This window comes from Coffea eugenioides, chromosome 10 (genome assembly GCF_003713205.1).
Source record: "Coffea eugenioides isolate CCC68of chromosome 10, Ceug_1.0, whole genome shotgun sequence".
NCBI classification, from domain to species: Eukaryota; Viridiplantae; Streptophyta; class Magnoliopsida; order Gentianales; family Rubiaceae; genus Coffea; species Coffea eugenioides.
This window is the reverse complement of record NC_040044.1, coordinates 33,996,087-34,021,926: the sequence shown is the minus strand read 5'-3', so window position 1 is coordinate 34,021,926 and position 25,840 is coordinate 33,996,087. Positions and strand designations below refer to the sequence as shown.

The 25,840-nt window shown below is 35.8% G+C and overlaps 1 protein-coding gene across 2 annotated transcripts; it reads left to right on the top strand.

Annotated features, from left to right (window-relative positions):
• The first annotated feature begins 4,407 nt into the window (after nucleotides 1-4,407).
• On the top strand, nucleotides 4,408-24,072 carry LOC113749474 (putative methyltransferase At1g22800, mitochondrial). Of its 2 annotated transcripts, none has more exons than XM_027293224.1 (11): nucleotides 4,408-4,703; nucleotides 4,869-4,949; nucleotides 6,382-6,460; nucleotides 16,715-16,856; nucleotides 16,977-17,046; nucleotides 17,179-17,243; nucleotides 17,327-17,405; nucleotides 18,297-18,384; nucleotides 20,991-21,055; nucleotides 21,202-21,291; nucleotides 23,511-24,072. In XM_027293224.1, the coding sequence occupies exons 1-11, from the start codon at nucleotides 4,557-4,559 to the stop codon at nucleotides 23,628-23,630; spliced, it is 1,026 nt and encodes a 341-aa protein (XP_027149025.1). In that variant the 5' UTR covers nucleotides 4,408-4,556; the 3' UTR covers nucleotides 23,631-24,072. The 2 variants fall into 2 exon arrangements, with proteins under 2 accessions (XP_027149025.1, XP_027149026.1); XM_027293225.1 differs by having other exon boundaries at nucleotides 4,646-4,703; nucleotides 4,831-4,949.
• Nucleotides 24,073-25,840: the final 1,768 nt, after the last annotated feature.

Below are 25,840 nucleotides of genomic sequence, written 5' to 3'. Positions count from 1 at the left end.
GTTGGACATAACAAAATCTATTATTGTGCCCAACTTCTTCATCTACTATAAATTTACTACACTACTATTTGTCCAAAACATTTATCTCATACGTATAACAACTAGTGACAAAAAAGACACAACTAAAGACACCATCATCATCATTTTCATCAGCCCCATAATTACTTTACACACTGTGAATCTTCAACTGCAGTCCCATAATGATGTTATATTTTTTACTTTCCATCCCTTGCCTAGAGTTGAAAAATCTTTTCGGCGTTGCAGATCTAGTTGGTGAAACCTCTTCCATGTATGGACTTTAGTAGGATTATTTATTAGTGCATCCCTCTCTACTAATTGGGTTACACTATGCCCAAAATGAACAAACACCATTTTCACATACAAAGTACATCATATCTTCTAATTATTTTTTAGATTCCATCAACTTAATCTTTGCTTTATTTTGGCAAAAACATCGCCTGTATTGGTACCTTTGGTTCCTCGATCCACCGCCAAAGTTTTGAGAGTTTGACATTTTTAGCTTTTTCCTTGAATAAAGCTATTTTGTGCCCTCCAAAGCTGCGTTCTTACGATTTTTGTCTTAGTTTTGTGTCTCTCTTTCCAATTTTTCGATTTGCAAAACTACAACTATGGTGGGTTTCATTTATAAGCGATATGGAGGGCAAAATTAGAATGAAAAGTAGTATCTTATTCCATAAATAAGTCTCTTTCAGTCACAAGCGACCTTTAGGTGACGTCAACATCACTTGCTAGCTTCCCAGCTGATTGGTAGGTAAAATCCAAAGAAATTCAAAGCACAAGAGGGTTAAGTAGATTTTTCAAACGATAAGGGGGTTTCGTGCCTGTTACCTTAACAACAGGGGGTTTGTTATATTTTACCCTAAGTTTTATGCAGTGTATGTTTCCACCAATGAAATTAGGAAATAATGAATGAATTTTTAACAAGTTAATATGTACTGGTACAACTGTTAATAAGAAAGTGTGCATGCTTCCACCAATGAAATTAGAAAATAATGAATAAATTTTTAACAAGTTAATATGTATTAGTGCAACTATCAGCCAAAAAACTTGAAAGTTTAAAAATTCCCATTTTGCCAAAACATGCGTATATATTGTTTTGCTGATTAGCTACTCTAAACCTCTTCCCATTGAACTATATATTTGTTCGCTACATAGACCTATAAATTGTTTGTATTTTTTGGTACTTTTCTATTACTATTCTATTTTTTTGACAATAATTAATCCCTTTCCTTTTCACTTCCTTATTTATAACAATACTTAATGAATTTTTGGATTTCTATTTATTATGCCTTATTACATATTTTGATCAACCAAGAACTATATATTTGCTCACTACATGGACCTATAATTGTTGGTATTTTTGGATATTTTTCTATTAATATTCTAAATGTTGGCAACAATTAATCTCTTCCTTTTCACTTCCTTATTTATAGCAATACTTAATGAATTTAATGGTTTCCGCCTTATATACATTTATATTTATTATGCCTTATTATATATTTTGATCAACCAACTTATAGTTTTTTGGTTTCTTGCCAATCATGTATTGTAATTTATTATTTTCCTTGCTTGCATATTAAAAGTTACTATTATGAAAATATTGACATTTTTTTATTTTGTTCTATAATTCACCAATTCCTTTTTTATTTTTCTTGATTATAAATTAGAAGTTTCTATGATGTTTTCTATTTCTATTATTTGGCTTTATTATTTGTTAATACTTGAAAAATGTTGACAACTTGAAAAATGCTGAATTGAGTAACATAAATAAGTCAAGTTTGAACAAAATTTTAAATTCATTAAATAAATCAAACAAGCTTAGACACTAAGGTGATTAGGCTCATTTACCCTAGATTTAACAAAAGTATAATATCTTCCTGTTATATGTTGTTATAATTTCACAAATAATCCCTAGGTATCCACATGACAATTTCAATTAGAATCTGCAAATACAAAAAAAAAAAAAAAATTACTTTTATCACAGACAATTTCCCTAGGTATCCACATGACAAAAAAAATAATCCCTAGGTATCCACATCACAATTTCAATTAGAATCTGCAAATACAAAAGAAAAATTACTTTTACCTCCCTTCCAGTTACAAATTTGGTATCATCATCCGCCCCTATGACATCAAGTCACCAATTAGGCCAAGAAATGAACATTGAACATTCTTATTTTGTGGGCCTTACCCCCGTTAGCATCAAATAAATTGCTTAACATTCATTGTAAAATCAATGCATTGAAGCAAATATCAAAATTAAATTACAAAATCAAAATTGAAAAAAATGTTAGTTGTTGACCATTAAATATCATTTAAATCTAGGGATAATTTCAAAACCTCCCTTGAGGTTTTTGACTATTTCACTGACCTCCCTCTAGATTTCGAAAATTACTCCCTTGAGATTAATTATTTTGTAACATTTAATTCCAATCAATAATTAAAAAGTGATATTAGGAAAGAGAAGATAATATGATTCCATCATTGCCCTTTATCTATTAAATTACTTAATTAATTTAATCCCAACCCACGCATTAAAAAAAGCACTAAAATTTGATATTTATCATTAGGGATCAAATCACATATAGCATCAAAAAATAGTATACGATTTTATATTTTTCACCTAATAGAAGGTCCAAATTATTCTTTTCAATTACATTTCCATTGTCAGATATGATCAACAACAAATAATCAAAAAATTTGCAACCAAATAGTACAGAGAACAAACTTTAACATCATAAATATTCTTGTCAACATATCAAGGCTAATTGTTGAGATTTTTATGATATTAAAATTCGCTTTTGGTAATATTTTGGTTACATTCTTTTTTATTATTTGTTGTTGATCATGTTTGATAACAGGTTGTAACTAAAATGAGCAATTCATATTTTACATTAAGTAAAATATATACAATGATATACTATTTTTGATGCCATGTGTGATTTAATATGATTTAATATCCCATGATGAATAGCAAATTATAATTTTTTTTAATGTTTGGGCACGTATTAGATTAATTATACAATTTAATAGATGAAGGGGTAATGGTGAAATCATATTATATTCTTTCTCTTAATATTACTTTTAATTGTTAGTTGGACCTAATGTTATAAGATAATAAATCTCTAGGGAGGTTAGTGTAATTTTTAAAATTTGGAGGGCGGTCAATGAAATAGTTAGAAGCCTTAGGGGAGGTTTTTGAAATTATCCCTTAAATCTAATGAAAACATATTCCTTTTTTGTTTTGCAAATGGTAAATGGAAAATATGTAATTGGATGAGAGATAATTTTAATATATAATTTTCCAACTTCTTCTACATTTTCTTAAGTGGTATTCTCATATGTATTATATTATAATACAAGTTAAGTAGAGCTCATTTATTTGTATTTTGTTATCTATCCCGATTGCACTCCTTTCCATTTTACCAGTTCTTGGCTTCCATGAGAAGTTACACCCTTCTTAATATGTTTGGTCTGATGAGAATGCATCCAACTTTTATATTTTTTTCTTACACCCTTATCCACGGTTTCCCTTTTTTGTTGCCTCTCTTGCTCATATTTATTTCTTTTTAGACCCCTTCAAATTCCCAAAAACATCTGGCTCAATAGCTATTCATCATCTTACGGTTATTTAAAGGTTGCAAGTTGTCTAAAGCACCGTTGTGCAGCAGTAGCATGTGTAGGTCAAAAAAGGTTCCCAAAGACTCGTTGTTATTGTTTCTTATGATAGCTTTTCATAATTGACCATTAATTTAGAAAACATGCTATAGAGGTTTTTTAAAAATATATGTACACTTACTTGTCAACATTCCGAACTTACGAATAAGCTAGTTATTCAAATTTGGCTCGAGTGAGATCAATATGAGTTTCCATAATTGACTATTGATTTAGAAAACATATTATGGAAGCTTCCTTTTGAGTTAATCTTTCTTACACCGTCAGTGTAAACCTATTTTACACTGACGGCTCATCATATTGCGCTACCTCATTAATGAAAATTGGCAACCTGTTATAACCTGTAGCCATTACCTATTATCAAATAAAAATAGGTTATTCACCTCTTTTTCTGCCTCTTCCTTATCTTTCTATTGTATTCTAGATTTGCAACCAAGTACTTATCAATCTTTCGAACTTATGTGTAATCTAATCATTCGAATTTGGCTAGAGTGAGGTCAACGCGACTCTGAACTTAAATTTTGACTGAACAAACTTGTGAATGGTTTAAATGTTTATTGGAAAGAGGAAAACAAAAAGAAAGAAAGAAAGAAAGAAAGGGGGAAAAAAAAGGAAAGAAAGCATAAGCATGAACGAAAGGACTAATTTCGAACTAGTTGAAGAATATAGGTAGGGGACTGAAATTACAGGAAAAGCTGGAAACGTCCGGCAACTTGGAGGGATTTAAGTCGTCTCTTTTCCTTCCCCAGGCGTTGCTAAGTGGAGCACAGCTACTGCAACCGGACCCGCACACAGTCGACCCCGCCCGACCCAGTCAGTTTTAAATCAATTGTAAGGGAAGAGAGAAAAGGAAATAAAAGATGAGAACATCTTCAATGAAATATTGGCAGAGACGCCTATTAGCAGGGGGAGGAATATGGAAAAGGCTTTATTCAACCGAATTCGCAGACGACGCCGGTCAGAGCTCGAAAGTGAAAATCTTCGACCGCCATCTCAAGCAGAAACAAGTTGAGCATTTTTTCATTTCCTATGGAAAAATTTTATTTATTGATGTATTTAATTGCTTAGTCCTACTGTTCAATTTTTTGTTTTCGAATTTTGGGTGGTTTAATCTGTACTGCTTGTAAATTGTAGTGGAGGCCTTGTTAAAGCCTTACATTTGATAATGACAGCGTGATCGAGTAGCATGGTTGATGCAGCCAAAGGATTCTTTGGTTGATGCTGTGGCTGAAAATTTGCTTGATCGCTTGGAGGTAGCAATATAATATGCTGTTATTTTTTATTTTATTTTTCTTCTTGTAGTAATTTGTTTCGATTTGAATGTGGAATTGTTCAGCTCTGATGGTTGAATTGTTTCTAAACAATAGTATTAGGCGATTAACGTTTCAAGATTTGCCTTGTAGGATTGAAATAGTTACATATTGTACAGAGATGAAGAGAAAAAATGGAGTGTAAATTCTTTCAATATGGTAGTCGGATAAGGGAACTGTTGTGGTAGTTTTGAGCTGTTCATATGGTTTTCTTCTTTGTTAAAAGTTTAAATTTCTATCCTGAAGATATGGCTTCCCCTGTTCCTTATAAAACATGATAACCTTACACTTTTGATGTTTCTATTGCTTCCATTCCATAGGCTTTATTGGTTAGGTTTGTCCTCTTTAAGTTACAGTCAAAAGCAGAAATGACACGTAATTTTGCATCTATGAACTGTAAGAGTTCATTAATTGGAAGATATTCGTGGAAGGGTAATGATTGAAATCTGTGCGATACTTAATGCAAGAAAAGTATTAAAGAATAGTTGATGGAGAAAGCTGTCTATGATCACAGACTGTTTGTAACTAGGTCAGGCATCAGATTTTATAGTGATATGCTCTGTAAAAATGTTACGGATCTTTTCATTGAAGAGCTTTTGCTAACTGTGCTATTGTTGCTTGAGTTGTATTAGTGTTTGATTTGTCAATTTAGCGTAAAGGCTCCAACTTTTGTCCTTCCCAGCATCCATTTTATCAAATATCTGTTACATTATTATACTGTATTTCTTTTGGTGGTCCTTTAGGTTTTGGCACAGATTGCAGTTGCAAATTGCTTTTCTTATCTAACTTGTATGCCTCATACTCAGTTCTAGCTGGAACATCTTTTGTTGCCTGCACCTACTTTCAAGTTGAATTTCAATTAATAATCTGTTTTTTTTCTACAATTAACTTTAGACTTTCTCTGTAAATAAATCAATTTTCAAAGAGGACAAAATAGTTTTATCTCAATTATTTGCTGCTGTTTTGGTGATGGAATACTCGTAGACTATAGACATATTGTTGGTCATATGCTTGGTATGGCTTCTTAAATTTGAATTGGCTCTTGTGGTTGAACTGATCTTAAACTTACCTTATACATATTAAAAGTATGAAACTTGTTACATATCTTCTATTGTAGAATTATATGACTTCAATTGCTTAATCAGTATCTTGCAACATGTTGTAAAATGTAAAGGGTACTATGTTAGAGTTTGCTTGTAGCTAATATGTGAAATAACAGCTTGTAAGACTTGAAGATCATCAACTTAGTGAAAACAACAATGAAGAGCAAGTTTTAACTCACTGTTCCAGTTCTTACAGCCCTTTATGTCAGCCAATTAAATTGTAATTCTGAACTTTTTCTTGGTTTGAACTGGGTCCCCCTTTTTCTCTCTAGGATTGTAAAAGGACCTTTCCTACCACATTGTGTATGGGCGGATCACTGGAAGCTGTTCGTCGTTTGTTAAGGGGACGTGGTAAGAGTTAAATTTTTAGCCCTTTTGTATCTGTTACTTCTGTATTATTGTTGGCAGCACATGGTTCTACCATGAAGTAAAATATTAGATGAGTATTCACTTCTATATAGGGTTACTTAATACATATCTGTTTTTTAATTTTCTGTGAGCTTACGTCTTGAAGATGAGAACACTCAGGGTATTTCATGGATGTATGATATGAAGAAAGTTATCTAAATTGATTTTTAGAGCGATTAATGGCTTATTTAGGATGGAGAATATCGCTTGTTTATGTTCAAGACTTTCTGAGTTCTTAGCCTGGACCCATTAACTGTCTGAAAGTAATAGAACTTTGTTATGTAAGACAAACAATGTACAATGGAAATTCCATTGTCAGATTGAAGGTGGCATTCCGAAGTTTTCGTGATGTTAGGTGGTCTCTTTTCATATTTTGAAGAACATGATGCATTCACTGCTAGTGTAAGCCATTAAGCTCATCTAGGTGTAGAAAAGTTGGCCATTTTACTTCTTTTCAAGTGTTTCTTTTCAATTTGTCTATGAAAATCCAGCTGTTTCTGAATTCTACAGGAGTATAATTGCTCTATTTTGTTTGTTGTTTACTGTATTTGCATCATGTGGTCCCATACAAAAATCTGAAACAAAATAGACTTTTCGTCTGAGTGCTGTGGAGAGATATGGCAGAAGTTTTCCAGGAGATGGGTAGTAAAAGAGAATTAGAATAGAACAGGTTGAGGCAGCTTAGGTGATAATGTTTTAAAGGCTTTGTTGGTGACACTTAGATGGATTTTGGACAAATATGACAGTCAAAGGCATGGATGATGAGTCGCAATTAATTGTTAGTTAATAGGGTATTCAGATCAATAGAAAGTTTGAAGAGCAATTAGTTGGAAAAATAATTAAGTCCAAATATAAGAGAAGTATATGAGGGAAAAGGATTCAAGAAATTGTGTCTATATTTCCTAAGTAATCGTCATCTTTAGGTTCATTTCCTAGAACACCCTGAAACAATTTAAAGCTTTTGTTCATCATCTCTAGTAGTGATATCTTTTTTTTTTTTGGTCGAAACGATAGATGTCCTATAACCTAATCTAGCCTAGTCTAAGGGGAAGGGGAGGGGGTTCGATGTGAGTACAGACTCCATCGATGAAGGTCAATTAAGACCGCCACAAATTGTGGCAAATTTGTGGGAGGCAGGGATTGAACCCCTGACCTCCAGCATCACCTTTAATGGTGATGACCACTGGACCAAATGGCCAATGGCTAGTAGTGATATCTATTATATCGGAAAGATTCCATATGTATATAATAAAGTTGAAGATATCAGAAAACATTATTGTGTGACCTTCCAAATTGTGTAGAACACCTGGTACTCCAAAATATACAAATTACATCACATATTGTGGCCTATGGTAGATCGACCAGATCCTGGTGGATATATTTCATCCGTGTCATTAACTGTGACGCCCCCACTTCTCCCTAAGGCAAACCAAAGGGTATCCGCGGGACGCCTGCTCAGTTCTCGCCAGGACTAGGTACACTTTCCATTCAAGCTTAATACAATATTAGCCATTAATACGATGTAAAGTAAGCAAAATGCGGAAACGTTCAAATTTAACAATATATAACAATCATCAAATCCTTACATCGGTTCTCAAAAGATACATCAGTTCCAATATACACAACCAAGAGGTCTAGTCAAATACATTGAAACCCTAAAACAAAAGTATATCCCGGGGTTTTAAAGCACAAGAGAAATCTGGTTTTCTTCTCTAAATTCAAGTGTAAAACGATCATGTGATATCGAAGGGAAAAGGAGAATTCGAAAAACTCCATTTCCTTAAGTTTCGAAAATTTCAGCTTTGATACGATATCTTTGAAAATCGTATCTCACACTTTATAAGTCCAAAATTGGAAAACTTGGTACAGTTGGAAACTTCTTCCAAAGTACTAAAAGTTCCTAGAAGACACTTTTTCATGATTCCAAATGGAAGACATTCAAAATTTGGCTTAAAGTTACTGTTTTAGGCTATCAAGGCAGTTTCGGTGTTGGTTTTTGGCCAACTTTGAAAATTTGGCAAAATTCACAGAATTTGAACTAGCCTCTCAAATTTGAAACTCAATTAGAGTTACAATCAAAGTTTAAAACAAAACAAGCGGAACAAGAATTGGAGTTTTGAGCACCAAGATATGGCGACTCAAGGTTACTGAAAAGTAAGACCGTTAGGCCAAATTCCAGATTTAATTCACGAACGTTGGGACTTTGGTTGAATATCGAAACGGATTCGGAATAGCACCAAAATTAGCAGTATTACACTACCATATAAGGGCTATTGCTCTGTCAAATTTCATAGAAAAATACGTACGGATAGTCGGTTAACAAAATCACTAAAGTCCCACGAATTTTCAAGACAAATCTATCTTTTTATGCAAATTTTCCTTTTCTAAATATTCGGCCAATGAAAACATCTCAAATCTGGTTCATTTAGGTAGACAATGTCTAAGAAGCATCCAAGATGTGTTTGGTAGGTGATTAACACCAATAATTTCGAAACAACAAGTCCCAATCAAGGTTAAGGCATCAACTAGCCAAAAGAGGGTTTTTCAGTTTCGAACTTTGGCCATAACTCACTCAATTAAACTTGGAATTGAGTGTGGTTGGTGGCGTTAAAAACTAGATTCATAAAGTTACAATTTCTCAGAAGAAATCGTTTTAAAAATCTGTCCACAACTAGCTCATATTTGGGAATCAACTCGTTGCTTAAAACAGAGCTTCTAGTAAAACGAGAAACAGAACAAGCAACTTTACAAGGTTTGTTCGGATCACTCAGGTGGAGTCAGGATGTGCATTTTATACCGTTGGAAAGTTGGGAATGTCTAATTTCCAGTGCCGCAAATGGCACTCGATTTCGACGTCGGAGCAAAAAGTTATAACTGTTTGAAAAACACTGCCAGTGCAATACGAGAAAAATTTCAGTTTTGAATGAACTTTCGAAATCACCACATTTGGCCAACCAAATCACGTAATTTTTTGTGGAAATCTTCCACACAACCCATACAACATATATACATCATAAACAAGTCAATAGAATTTCAAAAAAATGCTCTAAAGGTCACGGCATTCACAGGGGTAGAAATGAAAAAATTCTCCCCTCACTTCCTTTGACCTTTATCCATAATATCATTCATTTCTACTAATTTAAGCACTAATCCAACATTATTAACATCAAAATTCACAAAATCAGTCCATCAAGCTATAGTGGGAGTTCATAGAACCCACTCACCAATTTTTCAACAATTTAAAACTACCTATTAAAAATTATGAACTCATAAGTGCTAAACAACTTCCATAAGTCAAGATTTGCAAGGTTGATCGTCACTTACTTTGTTAGATGATTAAGGCAGAAATTTCGGTCGTCCTTGCTTAAGAAAAATCGTGGATTTGAAGCTCTTTTTGTAGCTTGAGTTGCTCTCCAAATAGATTGCAAAATGTGGTTAAAGTTTGAGGTGATTTGGTGAAGATTTAGTGAAGAAATGGTGCAAGAAAATTAAAGAGCTTTGGTTGTTTTTCTTCTCCTTGGTGGCCGGCTGGAATGAGAGAGAGAGAGAGAGAGTTTGACTGCAAATGAAACTTTCAAGAAAAGTTAAAATGTGTGGTTCTAATTAATTCAAAAGTCAACTCTTTCTTCCGAGCGCACGCGCGCGTTTTTAGCTCGATTCCTCTCGAGTTTGTTGCACTAGTGCACTAAACCTCTAATGCACTTACATTCATATTATTATTATTCATTCTTAATGATTTAAAAATAAAGGTCTAAAGTCTCTCAATTAATCGCGCACGCGAAAACGCGTATCTCCGATTTGTACGCGATAAAGTGAAATTTTCAAGAAATTCTTATAACGATAGTATAACTATCTAACACTTGAACAGTTAAACATAAACATGCCTATTTTAAAACTAATGTACAAGTCTCCAATTTTTCAGGTTCATTGTTCTCTCAAATCGGTTAATGGCAGTAGCCACTTGATTATCCTCAATATTTTCTTGTTCCTGTGTCGGTCCAGTTGCTGATCCCTGGTCATCCTCATGAAGTTGGACCTGTCTAGTCCCTCGTCCACGGTCTCGACCACTCCTTCGTCCTCCTTCCATTATTCTAGGTATGCCTAGTGCAAGAAATGAATCAATTACGCGAGAAAATACTTAAAACAAGAACCAATCACGAAAACATTGAAAATATCAATAATTTACATTCATTAACATGGCAAGATTCATACAATTAGCAAGTCATGGGGAAAATCACAAAAATATAGCATACAGGTGCCACAAGAGTACTTTTAGTCACAGAAGACTAAAGTAAAAGCAAGTGCCACAAAAGTTGGCCATACTGTCATGCAAAATACATTGGCCTCAGCACTTAGCATCACTCCTGCTAATCATATCTACACCAGTCAAAAGGGTCAAAAGGTCAATCAGTCTAGATCTAGTCCACAGTAGGACTACCAGGAGGAATCTCCTCCTCAGGATCCTCCTCCGGATTCTCCTCCTGATCAGGGTCTGGACTGCATCCATCACCTCATCTGCCAGCCTAGTAACATCAGCTAGGATTCCGGAAGCCCGATCATGGACCTCCTCACCTAACATAGTAAGTCGAGCCCTAGTCCTCTGGAACTCCTCACGAGTAACCGCAATAGTAGCCACCTCGCCCTCCACTACCTCCTTAAGCTCAGCGATCCTCTCGCCCTGAGCACTAATCATCTGTCTCAGCTCGTCCACCTCCGCCTGTAAATCTAAATTGGCGTTCACCAACGACGACGCTCATCGTCCAAGTCTAGCACAAGGTGGTTCGGGCAGGCAAAGGTCAACCTACACGAATATCGAGGGTACCTATTAGCAGTCGAGTAGCGCACTCGAGCCCCTCCACTAAGAGTTCGGTAGTAAATAGGCCTACGAGATTCTACATGACCATTAACATGGCCATTGCCATTAGCTGCCGGAGTCCCGTTTTCATTTTCCATCCTGCAAAACAATTACACTTTTCGGGTTAGAAACTTAATCGCTAACTCGCACGGATGTCACTTACGGCATGCCTAACTTAGACACTAACTTGCCCAAGTATCACTTGAAGTATGATTTAGTCATTCTATCTCAAGTTCTAAAGATAAGGTTTCTAGTATAACTCCCAAATAGATCTCTAACCTAGCGCTCTGATACCAACTGTGACGCCCCCACTTCTCCCTAAGGCGAACCAAAGGGTATTCGCGGGACGCCTGCCCAACTCTCGCCAGGACTCGGTATACTTTCCATTTAAATTTAATACAATACTAGCCATTAATACGATGTAAAGTAAGCAAAATGCAAATATGTTCGAATTTAACAATATAAGATGTGAGGACTCGGAAAATTTGTTTATTTTAAACTCCTAATTCTAATTCATTTAATTATTTATTTGGCCAATTGCCCTGAATATTATTTTCTAACTTTTTTAAACCTAATTACATGGATCTATAGCTTAATTATATTTTTAAAGTGACTTGTTTCAAAATTTAACTTTTGGAAACTCGTTAAGTGAGAATAGTGAATGCACATTTGGAAGCAATAACCGATTTGAGAGTACAATGAGTCTGGAAAATTGGAGACTTGTACATTAGTCTTAAAATAGGTATTTTTATGTTTAAGTGTTCAAGTGTTAGATAGTTATACTATCGTTATAAGAATTTCTTGAAAATTTCACTTTATCGCGCACAAATCGGAGATATGCGTTTTCGCATGCGCGATTAATTAAGAGACTTTAGACCTTTATTTTTAGTCCATTAAGAGTGAATAATAATAGTATGAATGTAAGTGCATTAGAGGTTTAGTGCACTAGTGCAACAAACTCGAGAGGAATCGAGTACAAAACGTGCGCGTGCCCGCGGGAGAAAGAGTTGACTTTTGAATTAATTAGAGCCACACATTTTAGCTTCTCTTGGAAGCTTCATTTGTAGTCAAACTCTCTCTCTCTCTCTCTCATTCCAGCTAGGGTTGTAATTAGGGGTGCAAACGAGTCGAGCTCGAGTCGAGTTTTGGCTAATCGAGCCGAGCTCGAGTTAATTTTGTGAAACTCGAACTCGAGCTCGAGCTCGACGAGCTCAAAATATCAAGCTCGAGCTCGAGCTCGAGTCAAATTCGAGTCGAGCTCGAGCTTAAAAAATAAAAAAAATAATTATTATTATTTTATTTTTAAAAAATAAAAAATAATTTTTTTAACAAATAATAAAATATTAGGGATATATATGTAATTTTACTATTAAAATAAAAAATATATATAATTGAGCTCGCGAGCCAACGAGCTTAATGTTTTTTAGCTCGAGTTCGAGATCGAGATCGACTTAATTAGCTCGAGCTCGATATTGACGAGCTCGAGTCGAGCTCGTATTCGAGCCGCTCGCTATCGGCTCGCGAGCGGCTCGATTCGCGAAACACCCCTAGTTGTAATCGAACCGAGCTGCTCGCGAGCAGCTCGGTCAAAAGCTTGACTCGAACTCGGTCAAACCGAGTTCGAGTCGAGCTCGAGCAGCTCGATAAGGCTATCGAGTCGAGCTCGAGCATCCAGAAGAGATGCTCGGAGGCTCGACGAGCCTTATCGAGCATATTTAATTTTAATTATTTAATATATTATTATTAAAATTATATATATTATTTAATATATAAAATTACCATTATACCTAAAAAAATTATCGAATTTACGAAATGTTTCAAATTATATAAAAATTTTAAAAGGGCAATAATAACTTTTCACTCAAAAATTATCAAGAAAATGAAATTTAACAATTCGAACTCGATAGAGCTCGATAAGGCTCGAATGCTCGAATGGACTCGAGCCCACGAGTCGAGCTCGAGTACTGAGAACAAGTTTCGAGCTCGAGCTCGAGCTCCAATAATACTACTCGCTCGAGCTCGAGCTCGAGCACCCCTATCTCTATGTCGAGTCGAGCTCGAGTATGGCGATACTCGGGCTCGACTCGACTCGATTACAACCCTAATTCCAGCCGGCCACCAAGGAGAAGAAAAACAACCAAAGCTCTTCAATTTTCTTGCACCATTTCTTTACTAAATCTTCACCAAATCACCTCTAACTTTAACCACATTTTGCAATCTACTTGGAGAGCAACTCAAGCTACAAAAAGAGTTTCAAATCCACGGTTTTTCTTGAGCAAGGAGGATTGAAATTTCTGCCTTAATCATCTAAGAAAGTAAGTGACGATCAACCTTGCAAATCTTGACTTATGGAAGTTGTTTAGCACTTATGAGTTCATAATTTCTTATGGGTAGTTTTAAATTGTTTGAAAATTGGTGAGTGGGTTCTATGAACTCCCACTATGGCTTGATGGACTGATTTTGTGAGTTTTGATGTTAATAATATTGGATTAGTGCTTAAATTAGTAGAAATGAGTGATATTATGGATGAAAGCTCAAAGGCAGTGAAGGGGAGAATTTTTTCATTTCTGCCCCTGTGAATGCCGTGACCTTTAGAGCATTTTTTTGAAATTCTGTTGACTTGTTTATGATGTATATATGTTGTATGGGTTGTGTGGAAGGTTTCTACAAAAAATTACGTGATTTGGTTGGCCAAATGTGGTGATTTCGAAAGTTCATTCAAAACTGGAATTTTTCCCGTATTGCACTGGCAGTGTTTTTCAAACAGCTATAACTTTTTGCTCCGACGTCGAAATCGAATGCCGTTTGCGGCACTGGAAATTAGACATTCCCAGCTTTCCAACGGTATAAAATGCACATCCTGATTCCATCTGAGTGATCCGAACTAACCTTGTAAAGTTGCCTATTCTGTTTCTCGTTTTACTGGAAGCTCTGTTTTAAGCAGCGAGTTGATGCTCAAATATGAGTTAGTTGTGGACAGATTTTTAAAACGATTTCTTCTGAGAAATTGTAGCTTTATGAATCTAGTTTTCAACGCCACCAACCACGTTCAATTCCAAGTTGAATTGAGTGAGTTGTGGCCGAAGTTCGAAACTGATTCAGGGATTGAAAACCCTCTTTTAGCTAGTTGATGCCTTAACCTTGATTGGGACTTGTTGTTTCGAAATTCTTGATGTTAATCACCTACCAAACACATCTTGGATGTTTCTTAGACATTGTCTACCTAAATGAACCAGATTTGAGATGTTTTCATTGGCCGAATATTTAGAAAAGGAAATTTGCATACAAAGATAGATTTGTCTTGGAAATTCGTGGGACTTTAGTCATTTTGTTAACTGACTATCCGTACGTATTTTTCTATGAAATTTGACAGAGGAATAGCCCTTATATAGTAGTGTAATACTGCTAATTTTGGTGTCATTCCGAGTCCGTTTCGATATTCAACCAAAGTCCCAACATTCGTGAATTAAATCTGAAATTTGGCCTAACGGTCTCACTTTTCAGTAATCTTGAGCCGCCATATCTTGGTGCTCAAAACTCCAATTCTTGTTCCGCTTGTTTTGTTTTAAATTTTAATTGTAACTCTAATTGAGTTTCAAATTTGAGAGGCTAGTTCAAATTCTGTGAATTTTGCCGAATTTTCAAAGTTGGCCAAAAATCAACCTCAAAACTGCCTTGATAGCCTAAAACAGTAACTTTGAGTCAAATTTTGAAAATCTTCCATTTGGAATCATGGAAAAGTGTCTTCTAGCAACTTTTAGTACTTTGGAAGAAGTTTCCAACGGTACCAAGTTTTCCAATTTTGGACTTGTAAAGAGTGAGATACGATTTTTCAAAGATCTCGTATCAAAGCTGAAATTTTTGAAACTTAAGGAAATGGAGTTTTTCGAATTCTCCTTTTCCCTTCGATATCACATGATCGTTTTACACTTGAATTTAGAGATGAAAACCAGATTTCTCTTGTGCTTTAAAACCCCGTCTTTGAGCCTCGATTTACGAGTCAATAGGGTTCATTTTCATGAGATTTTCTTAGATTGTACTCTAGTACAATCTTCTTCGATAATTGGGGTTATGAGTGATAGATTATTATTAATTGCTCAGGCACTCAAGAGAACCTTCAAGAGGATCTCACTGGAGACGCCTAACTTATCGCTTGTACTTGCTACTTGAATCACTCGGTGAGTGTCAAGTGTATGAATACTTGATACATGCTTAATTGTTATAGTTGATTGGAGATTTTGAAAATGGAGACGAGCGTGTACGTTATCGCACTCGTTCTCTGACTCATGATTAAATTGATTGAAATGGAACGAATGAATTATGAATGCTTGATTGAATGAAATGAAATGATTGAATGCTTGAATGAAATGAAATGATATGCTATGGCTGCATTCGTCGCTGGAGTGAATCTCCTCGACTTACAAATGTCAATTGGGGGACGCCCAATTCTCACTAGCCAACTTTGGACTCGAGCCAGCATAGGTTTGGTCGGACTCCTTGGTGAACCATGGGAAAATATAAGATTGACCTACTGAGAGGTCTTGCTTGGCATACTCGAGCAGTATCGCCTCAAATAAATGACTGGCGGGCCCGGTATAGGGGTATGTAATGGTGAACGGGGACATGATAAGTGTGGTTCTACGGACTATAACCTACTCGATTGACGGAGTATCAACTCGTGGAGGTTCTTGATCGTGCAATGGGAAAATAGCTCCTGAGAGCTCCAATATCTTTGAATTGTTTCTGTTTACTTTTCTTGCTCGAATTGTCATTTTCTTGAATATTATTATTTTACTCGTTAATTGGGATTGATACTTGGATAATGTGCTTGCATGTGTGTTCTTGGCCCCATGAGCGATTGCTCACCCGTAGATTTGTTTTCCTTAACAAGATTGGACTTGGAATGAGACTCGAAGAAACCCATGGGATGTACTTTTGTTTTAGGGTTTCAATGTATTTGACTAGACCTCTTGGTTATGTATATTGGAACTGATGTATCTTTTGAGAACCGATGTAAGGATTTGATGATTGTTATATATTGTTAAATTCAAACGTTTCCGCATTTTGCTTACTTTACATCGTATTAATGGCTAGTATTGTATTAAGCTTGAATGGAAAGTGTACCGAGTCCTGGCGAGAGTTGGGCAGGCGTCCCGCGGATACCCTTTGGTTCGCCTTAGGGAGAAGTGGGGACGTCACATTAACTCTTGTATGTTCTCTGAGAATCACCTTGCTCAAAAACTTGTGTTTTCTAACTGCAGCACAATTTTGGATTTCTTCATTTATAATTCTTGGTTGGGCCTATATTATTCTGTATTGTAACTAAAGTTTTTAGTTATCAGGTGGTATTGAAAAGCTAATCATGATGGATACATCAAATGACATGGTAAAATTATGTAAAAATGCTGAGATGAGAATGCCTAACGAAAATATAGAGACGTCATATGTTGTTGGAGATGAAGAATTTTTGCCCATTAAAGAAAGGTATGTTTAGTTGAATCGCTATGGGTTTTTATGCCAGCTGGGTCATATTTTTGTCTTCTGATTCATGTATTTATTAAAGCAAAACAGTACTTACTGAGAATTTCTGCTATGAATGTCAAGTTCTCTGGATCTGGTTATTAGTTGCTTGGGACTCCACTGGACTAATGATCTTCCTGGAGCCATGATACAGGTGCATTCTCTTTTTCTTATTGCTCATCCTCTACTGCACCTATTAGTCCAAACTTTACAGTATTTACATCCAATAGTTCTTTAGGGGATGTTGTTGAAATGATTAACACAAATACCATTGTGTTTTTAACAGGCTAGATTGGCATTGAAGCCTGATGGCCTCTTTCTTGCAGCAATCCTTGGTGGAGACACATTAAAGTTTGTCATGACTTTTTGTTTAACTGATGTAGTTGTTTTCCTATGCATAAGTTTACAGTTTTGTAATTGCTGGTATCTTGTAGGGAGCTAAGAATAGCATGCACTGTAGCACAAATGGAACGTGAAGGAGGCATAAGTCCACGTTTATCACCCTTGGCACAGGTAGCCTCTTAAGCCTTTGTGTTGTTTAATGAACCATATTGTTCTGAAGATCACCTTAGAGAAAAACAAATTCAGTTTATGAAGGTTGTCATTCCACCTTTGCATGTACACAGAGAAGCATAGTGCTTCCTTGAAGAAAGTGCTGTGCCTATGGGCATTTGTGCTTGATATACTCTTGAACTGTACCTTTTTACCTAATATTTGTCCTACATTGTTGTCAATTTCAAAATTGCATGAACTTTTAAAGAGATTCAGTTGTTAATTTAAATCGATGTCACCACATGGAAAAGGAGAAAAGCTTATTCTCTTATAGAATCTTCTCACAGGAGGAAATTCTTTTCTTACCTGTTTTGGCATTATCAAATAGCTGATCTGCACGCACAACAGTTTTTTTCCACTAAGCTTGGTACAGAAAATTATATGACCACGGAAATTTCTTTTCATGTTTGTCTTTTCGTGTTACCCTAGACTGACTCCTCTCTTATATACCAGGATATGTAACATCAAGAGTAAGGCATTAAATACACAGGCCACATTTCTCTGATAGTTGAGCATTTGACAGAAAATTTATGAGACTTTGATTGTGTAAATTTCTTGGATACTTGAGAAAAGGTCACATTATCTGGTCTTTCTCTAAGCAACTGCAATACTATTCCTTTTGCATTTTCTTAGGCTTCTCGTTCATTTGAGGTAGTACCTTGTTACACTGTCTCTTTCTTCCTTTTTTTGGGGAAAAAATCTCTTAGGTGAAAAGGCATGAAACTTAGTATTAAAACATGATCAAATTTTTAAGTTTCCTGGTCATATTCGTGTGTGCATATATGGGTGCGTTAGCTGCTTATAATACTATTTACCAGGAAGTTATGAGAAAACAGCTTTGTTGATGTCTAGGTGCGAGATGCTGGTAATCTTTTGACTAGAGCAGGCTTCATGCTTCCTGGAGTTGATGTTGATGAATACACTGTTAGATATAAAAATCGTAAGTTTTTTTTTCCATTGGCTTTGAGAGCTTTACTTTTCAAGGCTTGTCAACTTGAAAGAGCTATGTATCCTTGTAGCTTGTACGCATGATGTATTTACCCTTTCACTTGATTGTGGTTAACTAGGTTCTTGTCAAGAAGGATGCTTGTTAATCTTGAACCTTTGGTAAAGTTATAGGCTTATAGTTAAACTCTGTTTATATTTACTTCTTGATACTTGAAAACACAGTTTAATAGGAGTAAGATTGGCGAGAAGGTCATAAGTAAATTAATAGTGCATTCAACCTCTCTAAAGAGCTTTTATAGCGGGTTAAATTGTCACTTGGTGAAATCAACACAGCTGTAACTGTTTGACAAATTTGTCTTATGCGTTCCTTTTTTGGGCTCCACTGTTATCATTTGCAACTTTATAACATTTAGTTTTTAAACTCTCTTTTCTCATGTTAGATGATTCTTCTTCTTCTTGTTCATCCCTCATAAGCTTCATTCTTTATGGCCACTTGAAGAATCAGTATCCCTGAAAATAGCCATGCTCTTGAACCAGGTTTTATTGCATTCCTCATAGTTAAGCCACTTGTTTTACGTTAAAACTTTACCCAGAACATATAGTCTTTATTTTTTTCTTTTCGGGCCATGTAATAAATGTTACAATAGGTAGGGAAAGCTAGGTCACTGCCAAGTAGTAGCAGCAATTATGCATAGAATGTCTACATCTTTCTGCCGATAACCAGTAGTCTTTGTTTTCTTAGATCTCTTTTGTTTTTGGAGTAGGGCATTAGACTCAGCCTGGCAGGTCCTTACAGTTTGAGCTTGGTCAGCCATAACCTAGGGTGGCTTAATTTAAATAAAACTGTAATGTGAAGAATTATTTCATCTTGCTTTGTGAAATAATTTTTGACATCATAGCATCACCAAAGGAAACCTTTTGTTTGAAGCTCCAGGCACTGCTGGATCTTCAAAGGGTTGAGTCTACATCCTCTACAATGAAATTATGACCTCACAAATCAACTGCAGCACTCGTTAGGCTTGCAATGTTTTGTAACCTAAGTCAGTTACAGAATTATTCATGTGCACATTGTTGAACAAATACCTTAATTACACTCTCCTCATTCATATATCTCTTATTTCTAATTGCTACCCTTCCATTAGAGAATAATGTTCATCCAAACTATTTGGCCCCATAATTGTGAGCAACAGTTGTAGTTGCATCAACAGAGCACTAATAGCATGTGAACAATTACATAATTGATTTATGTTTGTCTTGTTTGACAGTGGGTATTTGGAATTTGGCCCCACATCGTTTTCTTGATTGCGAGTATTTGGAGTTTCCATGCATAGGCTCTGCCAACAATTCCTGGAGGCAAAAAGTTGAAAGTAGGCAAAAAGCAAGAACTTGATGTTTGCTGTTGAAACCTAGTCCAAATCCCTAGAAGCAACAAATTTTATGGTACGGAGGGAGTAAGAAAAAGATGATCAGATTTTAGGTTTCCTGGTGCATATTTATGTCCAGTTCATTTGTGTAACTATTAGATTGGAGAAATCTTCTGATTGGTAGTTATTAATGTAAAATGTGATTTTGAGGGGAGAGTGAAAAAGGAACAAGTTGAGCATGGTAATTTGAGCTGTAGAGAATGTTATTTATATAGACTGACTGTAGCGCCTGAGAGACCTGATAATTTAGATATGCTTGCTTTGGATTAGATTCTCAACTGTTGCTTGGTCATGGTTTCTAAAGTCGGTTTTTAATGGTCTTGGAGGTTTTGCACTGTCTTATTTAGCAGCACAGCTAACCCAATCGTCTTTTAGTTTTTAATTTGGTAATAAAATTTTTTACAACTTGCTTCTTTTGTGGCCTTGGCCTATCTATGGAAGTTGGGTAGGTTCATGCTGTAAAATATTGTATGAATGCTCTGCTATTTGGCTATCTTCACTGTTGGAGCTGCTAGCCTGCTAGGTGATGCTTTTCGTCATTTGATTTTAATTCTTGTAATAAGCTTGATACATAAATGCATCAATCATGCCCCGTCGAAAGCATGTACAAAGACACGTGCAGGCCATAGAGTCACTGTAAAAGTACCAGAAGCCAGTTATTTTAGAATTTCTGGTGATTTTCTTCTCTTAGGTGATATAGGATCCTAGTGATTTTTACTTTCTATTTGGATTACTCTTTCGGAGAGAGTATGTTACATTGATGAGGAATCTAGTTTAGGGTCATAGATGTTGGTAAAGCATTAGTGAGAATGGTGCTTTCTTGAGGTTTTTGCATATAACTTTGAGAGTTTGTGCTAAGATAGTGTCCTAGAAGACATTCTCTCTGGTTCTCTTCTAAAAATCCATATCATAGTTGTGAATCAAATTCAGATGCTGCGCTGTTTGCACTTCCGCTTGTGTCAGACTGTCCGTTTGGTATACCCCCTTTTTGTTGTTTTGATAGGTTAAAACTATTTGTTTACAGACCACATATGCTCAATGGTTGTCCTACCAAGGCAGCAAACTGCTTTAGAATTTGTAATTTTTTGCTATATTATCTTTTATAAATGCACTTTTTTCTTCCATTTGTTTTTCATATTATACATACTGATTGCTTTCCCTTTTGCTGGGGTAGCTCTGGAGTTGATAGAGCATCTACGTGCAATGGGCGAATCAAATGCTCTTATACATAGGGGCAAGGTAAGACATTCTGCAACTAATTCATCCTTCTAGGTGCCATTACGAGTATCCTAGTTTTCCACCATTTTAGTATCATATTTTCCTTCTCAAGTAAATGTTTAATACTTTGCTACTGTCTCACATAATTTCTTCTTAATGTGAACTAGATTCTAAATAGAGAAACAGCCCTTGCAACCGCAGCTGTTTATGAATCAATGTTTGCAGCAGAAGATGGAACTGTACCAGCAACATTCCAGGTACTTAAATTTCCATTCCTGTAGTGTATTTCTTTAATTAAATGTTTGTTCCTTCCTTCTTACACTACTAAATAAACTTCAACTGGGCCCATCAGTATACAAAAACTCAGCGTCTAATTTACCTTTTTGCTATGAAAGTACCTGATTTTGTATATGTATGCGGACAGCAGCTAATCGTCGATATGTAAATCTCTACTGCTTGTTGGATAAAGTTACTCGTTGTTTTTGTCCCTTGGAATGGGTTGAATTCCATGGCTTTTTAAGGGTTTTAAGGACTTTCTAGGTAATTTTATGTTGCAAACTTTTGGTAAGTACATGAAATCGTAATGAATTTTAATAACATTTACGAAACCTCCTTAATATGACGAGAGTTATTCCAAATAGTGTAGCCAGAATTTCTGCAATTCCTTTAAGATACAGTTGTCATAACTAATGGCCCCACATATAGGATTCATGGGGTTGGCGATCCTTAATTATGTTTGTCACTTGATTCTTGTCATTATGTTGCTCCAAATTCCTGTACATGTGGATAAATCAAATTCAGAGAGAATTCTCAAGCACTATGCTAAATTTATACATGGAGCTAGATAACGGCTGTAAGATGTCTTCATTGGAATCAAGAAATTCTCTCTTTGCTCTCTGTCATACTTACTTAGGTTGATGTTTGGCAGAACTTGGGGCAGGATATTGCAATTCATTGGCTTTGTTAATATCCTAATGTCTTGCATTGTTACTGGTGTAGGACAGTTCTTTAATTGGCTCCAATTCCAGTCTCCAAGTGAACTCCAATGATCTTAACTTTCCAGATCACCTCTTCCTCTGGGATTATTTGGTTTACAGTCTCCAAGAGAGGGTGACTTTGTACCCATCTGTCCTTCCACTAGAGCAGGGGTTCATTAGTTCCCAACCTCCATTGGACTCCTTTATCTAATGTCATTCCCCAGCCCTGATACTCTCACTGGAAATTTCATCCTTTCCTTCCCTCTGCAATATTTGCTTGTAAGTATCCTGCCTGGTGTAAGTTATCTTTCCTTGCAAATATCCTTTTCATCTTGGGAAGTAAAGGCATATTCACCCTTCTCAGCCTTCTGATGTCTAGATCTCATTTCTGGCTTGAGTTATCAAGGCCAGCCTTCATGGTGCATCTTCCTTCCTCCATTGTTTCCACATAAGAAACCTCTGGCATTTTCATCAATCTCATCTACTGCTGAGGTCAGCAGGGAATTACCACTAAGACAGGTTTTACCAGTATGACCCTTCCACAATGGAGAGCTTTTCTCCTCTTCCACCCTCTGTTTCCTCACTTTATCTGGTACAGAATAAGTTTTGCTGGAAAGTCGGAAGTGCAGCAAGGGCACTCCCAATTACATCCCCATGTCTCTGGTCTCAATCAACCCTGGTTTTATGATCATCAGTTCTGTTTCCAGACACTTATGGAAGTCCTTGGGATCTTTCCCACTACTTGTGCGTGTTCCAACCTAGCTTTGGGAAACAAAAGCAAATCATTACAAGCATCAAACGCGATACCTGATTGCCAGATCTTGAGGCTTTCACTGCTTTCCATTTGCTTTTCTTTTCACTGGCATTGTAACCAGAAGAGACGTTTTCAGGTGATAGCAACAGGTATTCGGTAAATGATCTTTACCTAATCCCTGTTGTTATCTCCCCAAATCCCTGTTGTTCTGGTTCAGTTACTTTATAACTGCAATGACAGGATCTTAAAGGTTTTCTGTGCTGAAAGTTTCAGCTTGCGTTAGGGATGTTAGTTCCAAATCCGCCCTTATTGTACATTCACTTCTTAATGTGAATTTTCATCTATTATTCTGCCATAACGATTTGGTGCTGCATCATTTTATCCTTCTTTTTCATGCATATTGTCAACCATTGCACCAATATTGTCTCTGAAACTTTTAATTTCAGTTCCTAGTTGCTTCCATTGCATCTATCTTCCATTGCTTATTATGTTCGTGTTGTGTTAATTGTTAGTAACTTCCCTGTTCCCCAGATGTTGAGTTCTTATCATTGAAAAGGTCCCTTAATTAAGATTTAGTTTTTTGAACTTTCGCATGTTTATGATTATCCATTTTTGCCATCTGATGCAAATTAGAGGAAATGCTCTATTTGCAGACTCAGTAATAAGACAAACTATGCCTTTTCAGAGTTCGTTCTCTTCTATGTATATGTTTGGTCTTGATAATTGTCCATTGGGATTATTTTAGGTCATATATATGACTGGTTGGAGGGAGCACCCTTCACAACAGAAGGCTAAACAGAGGGGTTCGGCTACAATATCTTTCAAAGACATCCAAAAGCAATTTGGTCAGAGTGACGAAAGATGACTCTCTCTCTCTCTCTCTCTCTCTCTCTCACACACACACACTCACGCACACGCACACGCACACCATGGATCCCAACTATCCGGCCACGAAAGCATTGGGAAAACTTGTGCATATGGATAGAGCTCCAATGGATGTCCATCTCGCTAAATCTCTGGACCATGAGATGAGACATGGAGCCTGGGGTGTTTGAAGATTATTGTTTGAACTGAGCTAGTCTGATGGGATTAAGGGGGAAATAAGAAACTTTTTTGGAATTATTTGGCAAACATGCTGTACTGATTAATTAGGACTTTGATGAGATTCTACTCATGTCTACCGTTAATGCGTGACATTCTGCCATATCATGCTTTTCTCAACCCTCAATGACATGCATTTGTTGTACTAATATTCTAATTTTGAGGTATACTTTGGTTCACAATGAGAATAAGATTTATCATTTAGAGGCCCTTTGGTTCAGCAAGAAATGTATAAAAAGGGGACCAGAAGTTGGAGTATCCAGTGTCCATTGCGCAGACGTGTTGGTTAGCTTATTATTGCTTCTGTCTGGCTCCTACCCTTTAGGTGACTAACTTGTTACAGTCCATTGCTAGCACAGAACACTCAAAACATGTCAGCCTTGGAGTATAGGTTTTTACTTTATTTCTTCTTAGTGCTGAGAGATTAACACCTTTTTTTTTTTAGGAAAAAAAGTTATCGGAGAAAACTCACCCCTCTAATGTCATCAATGTGAACTTTCCTACTTTCAACTTTGAAGAGGGAAATTAGAATACAAAAGAAAGTCTTCACGCTGTTGGACTCCTAATTTTGCAACGCATTCAGCGCAATAGTTTGCCTCTAAGTCTAAGGATGTGATAAGCCTAAATTGGGACAATGAGTACAAGGAAAAAGGCCTTTTGTGACAAAAAAAAAAAAAAAGTCAGATATTCGTCACAAAGAACTTCGGCTGATGACAACTTTGTCACCAGAGGCTCGTCCCAGATAACATGTGGCTAAAAAAGAAATTGGTTGCTCAATGCTCTGCAATAGCAAACAGCAGAACATGAATATTAGTAAGATTTCCTGTAAACAAATCATGGATAACCTTAGAGTCAGCTCAATAATAATACGAGTAAAGTTTTGTTGAACAGCAATGCTGAGACGTCTCTAATTGCCCACGCCTCTGCCGTATTTATCGTTCCTGCTCCAACATGCCTACTGAACCGAAGTATCCAATGATTTATTTTCTTAAGAAAAATTTTAACTTCTTTTCTGAGGATGACTTTTCAAGGCCTGATATTTTCATGCACAAGCTTCAGAGTTTGAAAGTAGGCAGAGAGCTATAAAAGCAAGTTGGACTCCAAAAGAGAAAGATATATGCAATGTAGTTTATGCAGGTAAGGGTAAGAACAAAGCGCAATATACAGGAAGAAAGATGCTTGCATGCGTTTTACACTACCGCTTTCTTTCAAGATTGATTTATCCTTGGTATGTTTGACGTGAAAATGTAAATGCAGCTAACCTAATACAATAGAATGGAGCATCTAAAAGCATAAGTGTCTTTTCCAAAAAACAAAGTCAATTCAAGCAATAAAGTGTTTGATAAATTTGTGAGAACTTTGACGAAAAAGTGATAAATGTATTAAAATCATTTGAACCCGTTTGGATTGCAAGTTTTTAGAGTTTTTTTTTGGTAAAAAATACAATAGCGATATAATATATGCGAGATAAAAAAATTTTAAAAAAAATGTATCGAAATTTTTTTTTCTCATGTTACAAGGATTTTTGTGGAGTGGTGTTTCTAAGACTTTTACTCTTCCTATTCTCAAATGGAACAGAAAATGTTATATGGTCTCTCATGTGGTAATATCGTAACGCTGAGAAAAACAATCTTTATTTTTATTTTTTAAATTTTTTGGTGGGGAAGCCAAAATTTCAATGTAAGATTGTTATACTTAAGTGGAGGGAAACAATCATTGCTTTAAAAAAAGGAGAGAGAGAGTCTTGGAGAGAGAAAACAATCATACCGTATGTAGAATCGTAGAACCATAAGATTTTATATGAAATATAAACCTATAAAAAAACCAATATCCTAGTTATTTATACACTTGTAGCCGAGGAAAAGATTGTAGATGTAGGATATGCAATATTAGACTAAAAAATGATTTTTTTTAACTAAAACATATAATTTATAACATTATATGTTAAAAGCATAAAAGTTCAAGTCACTCTAG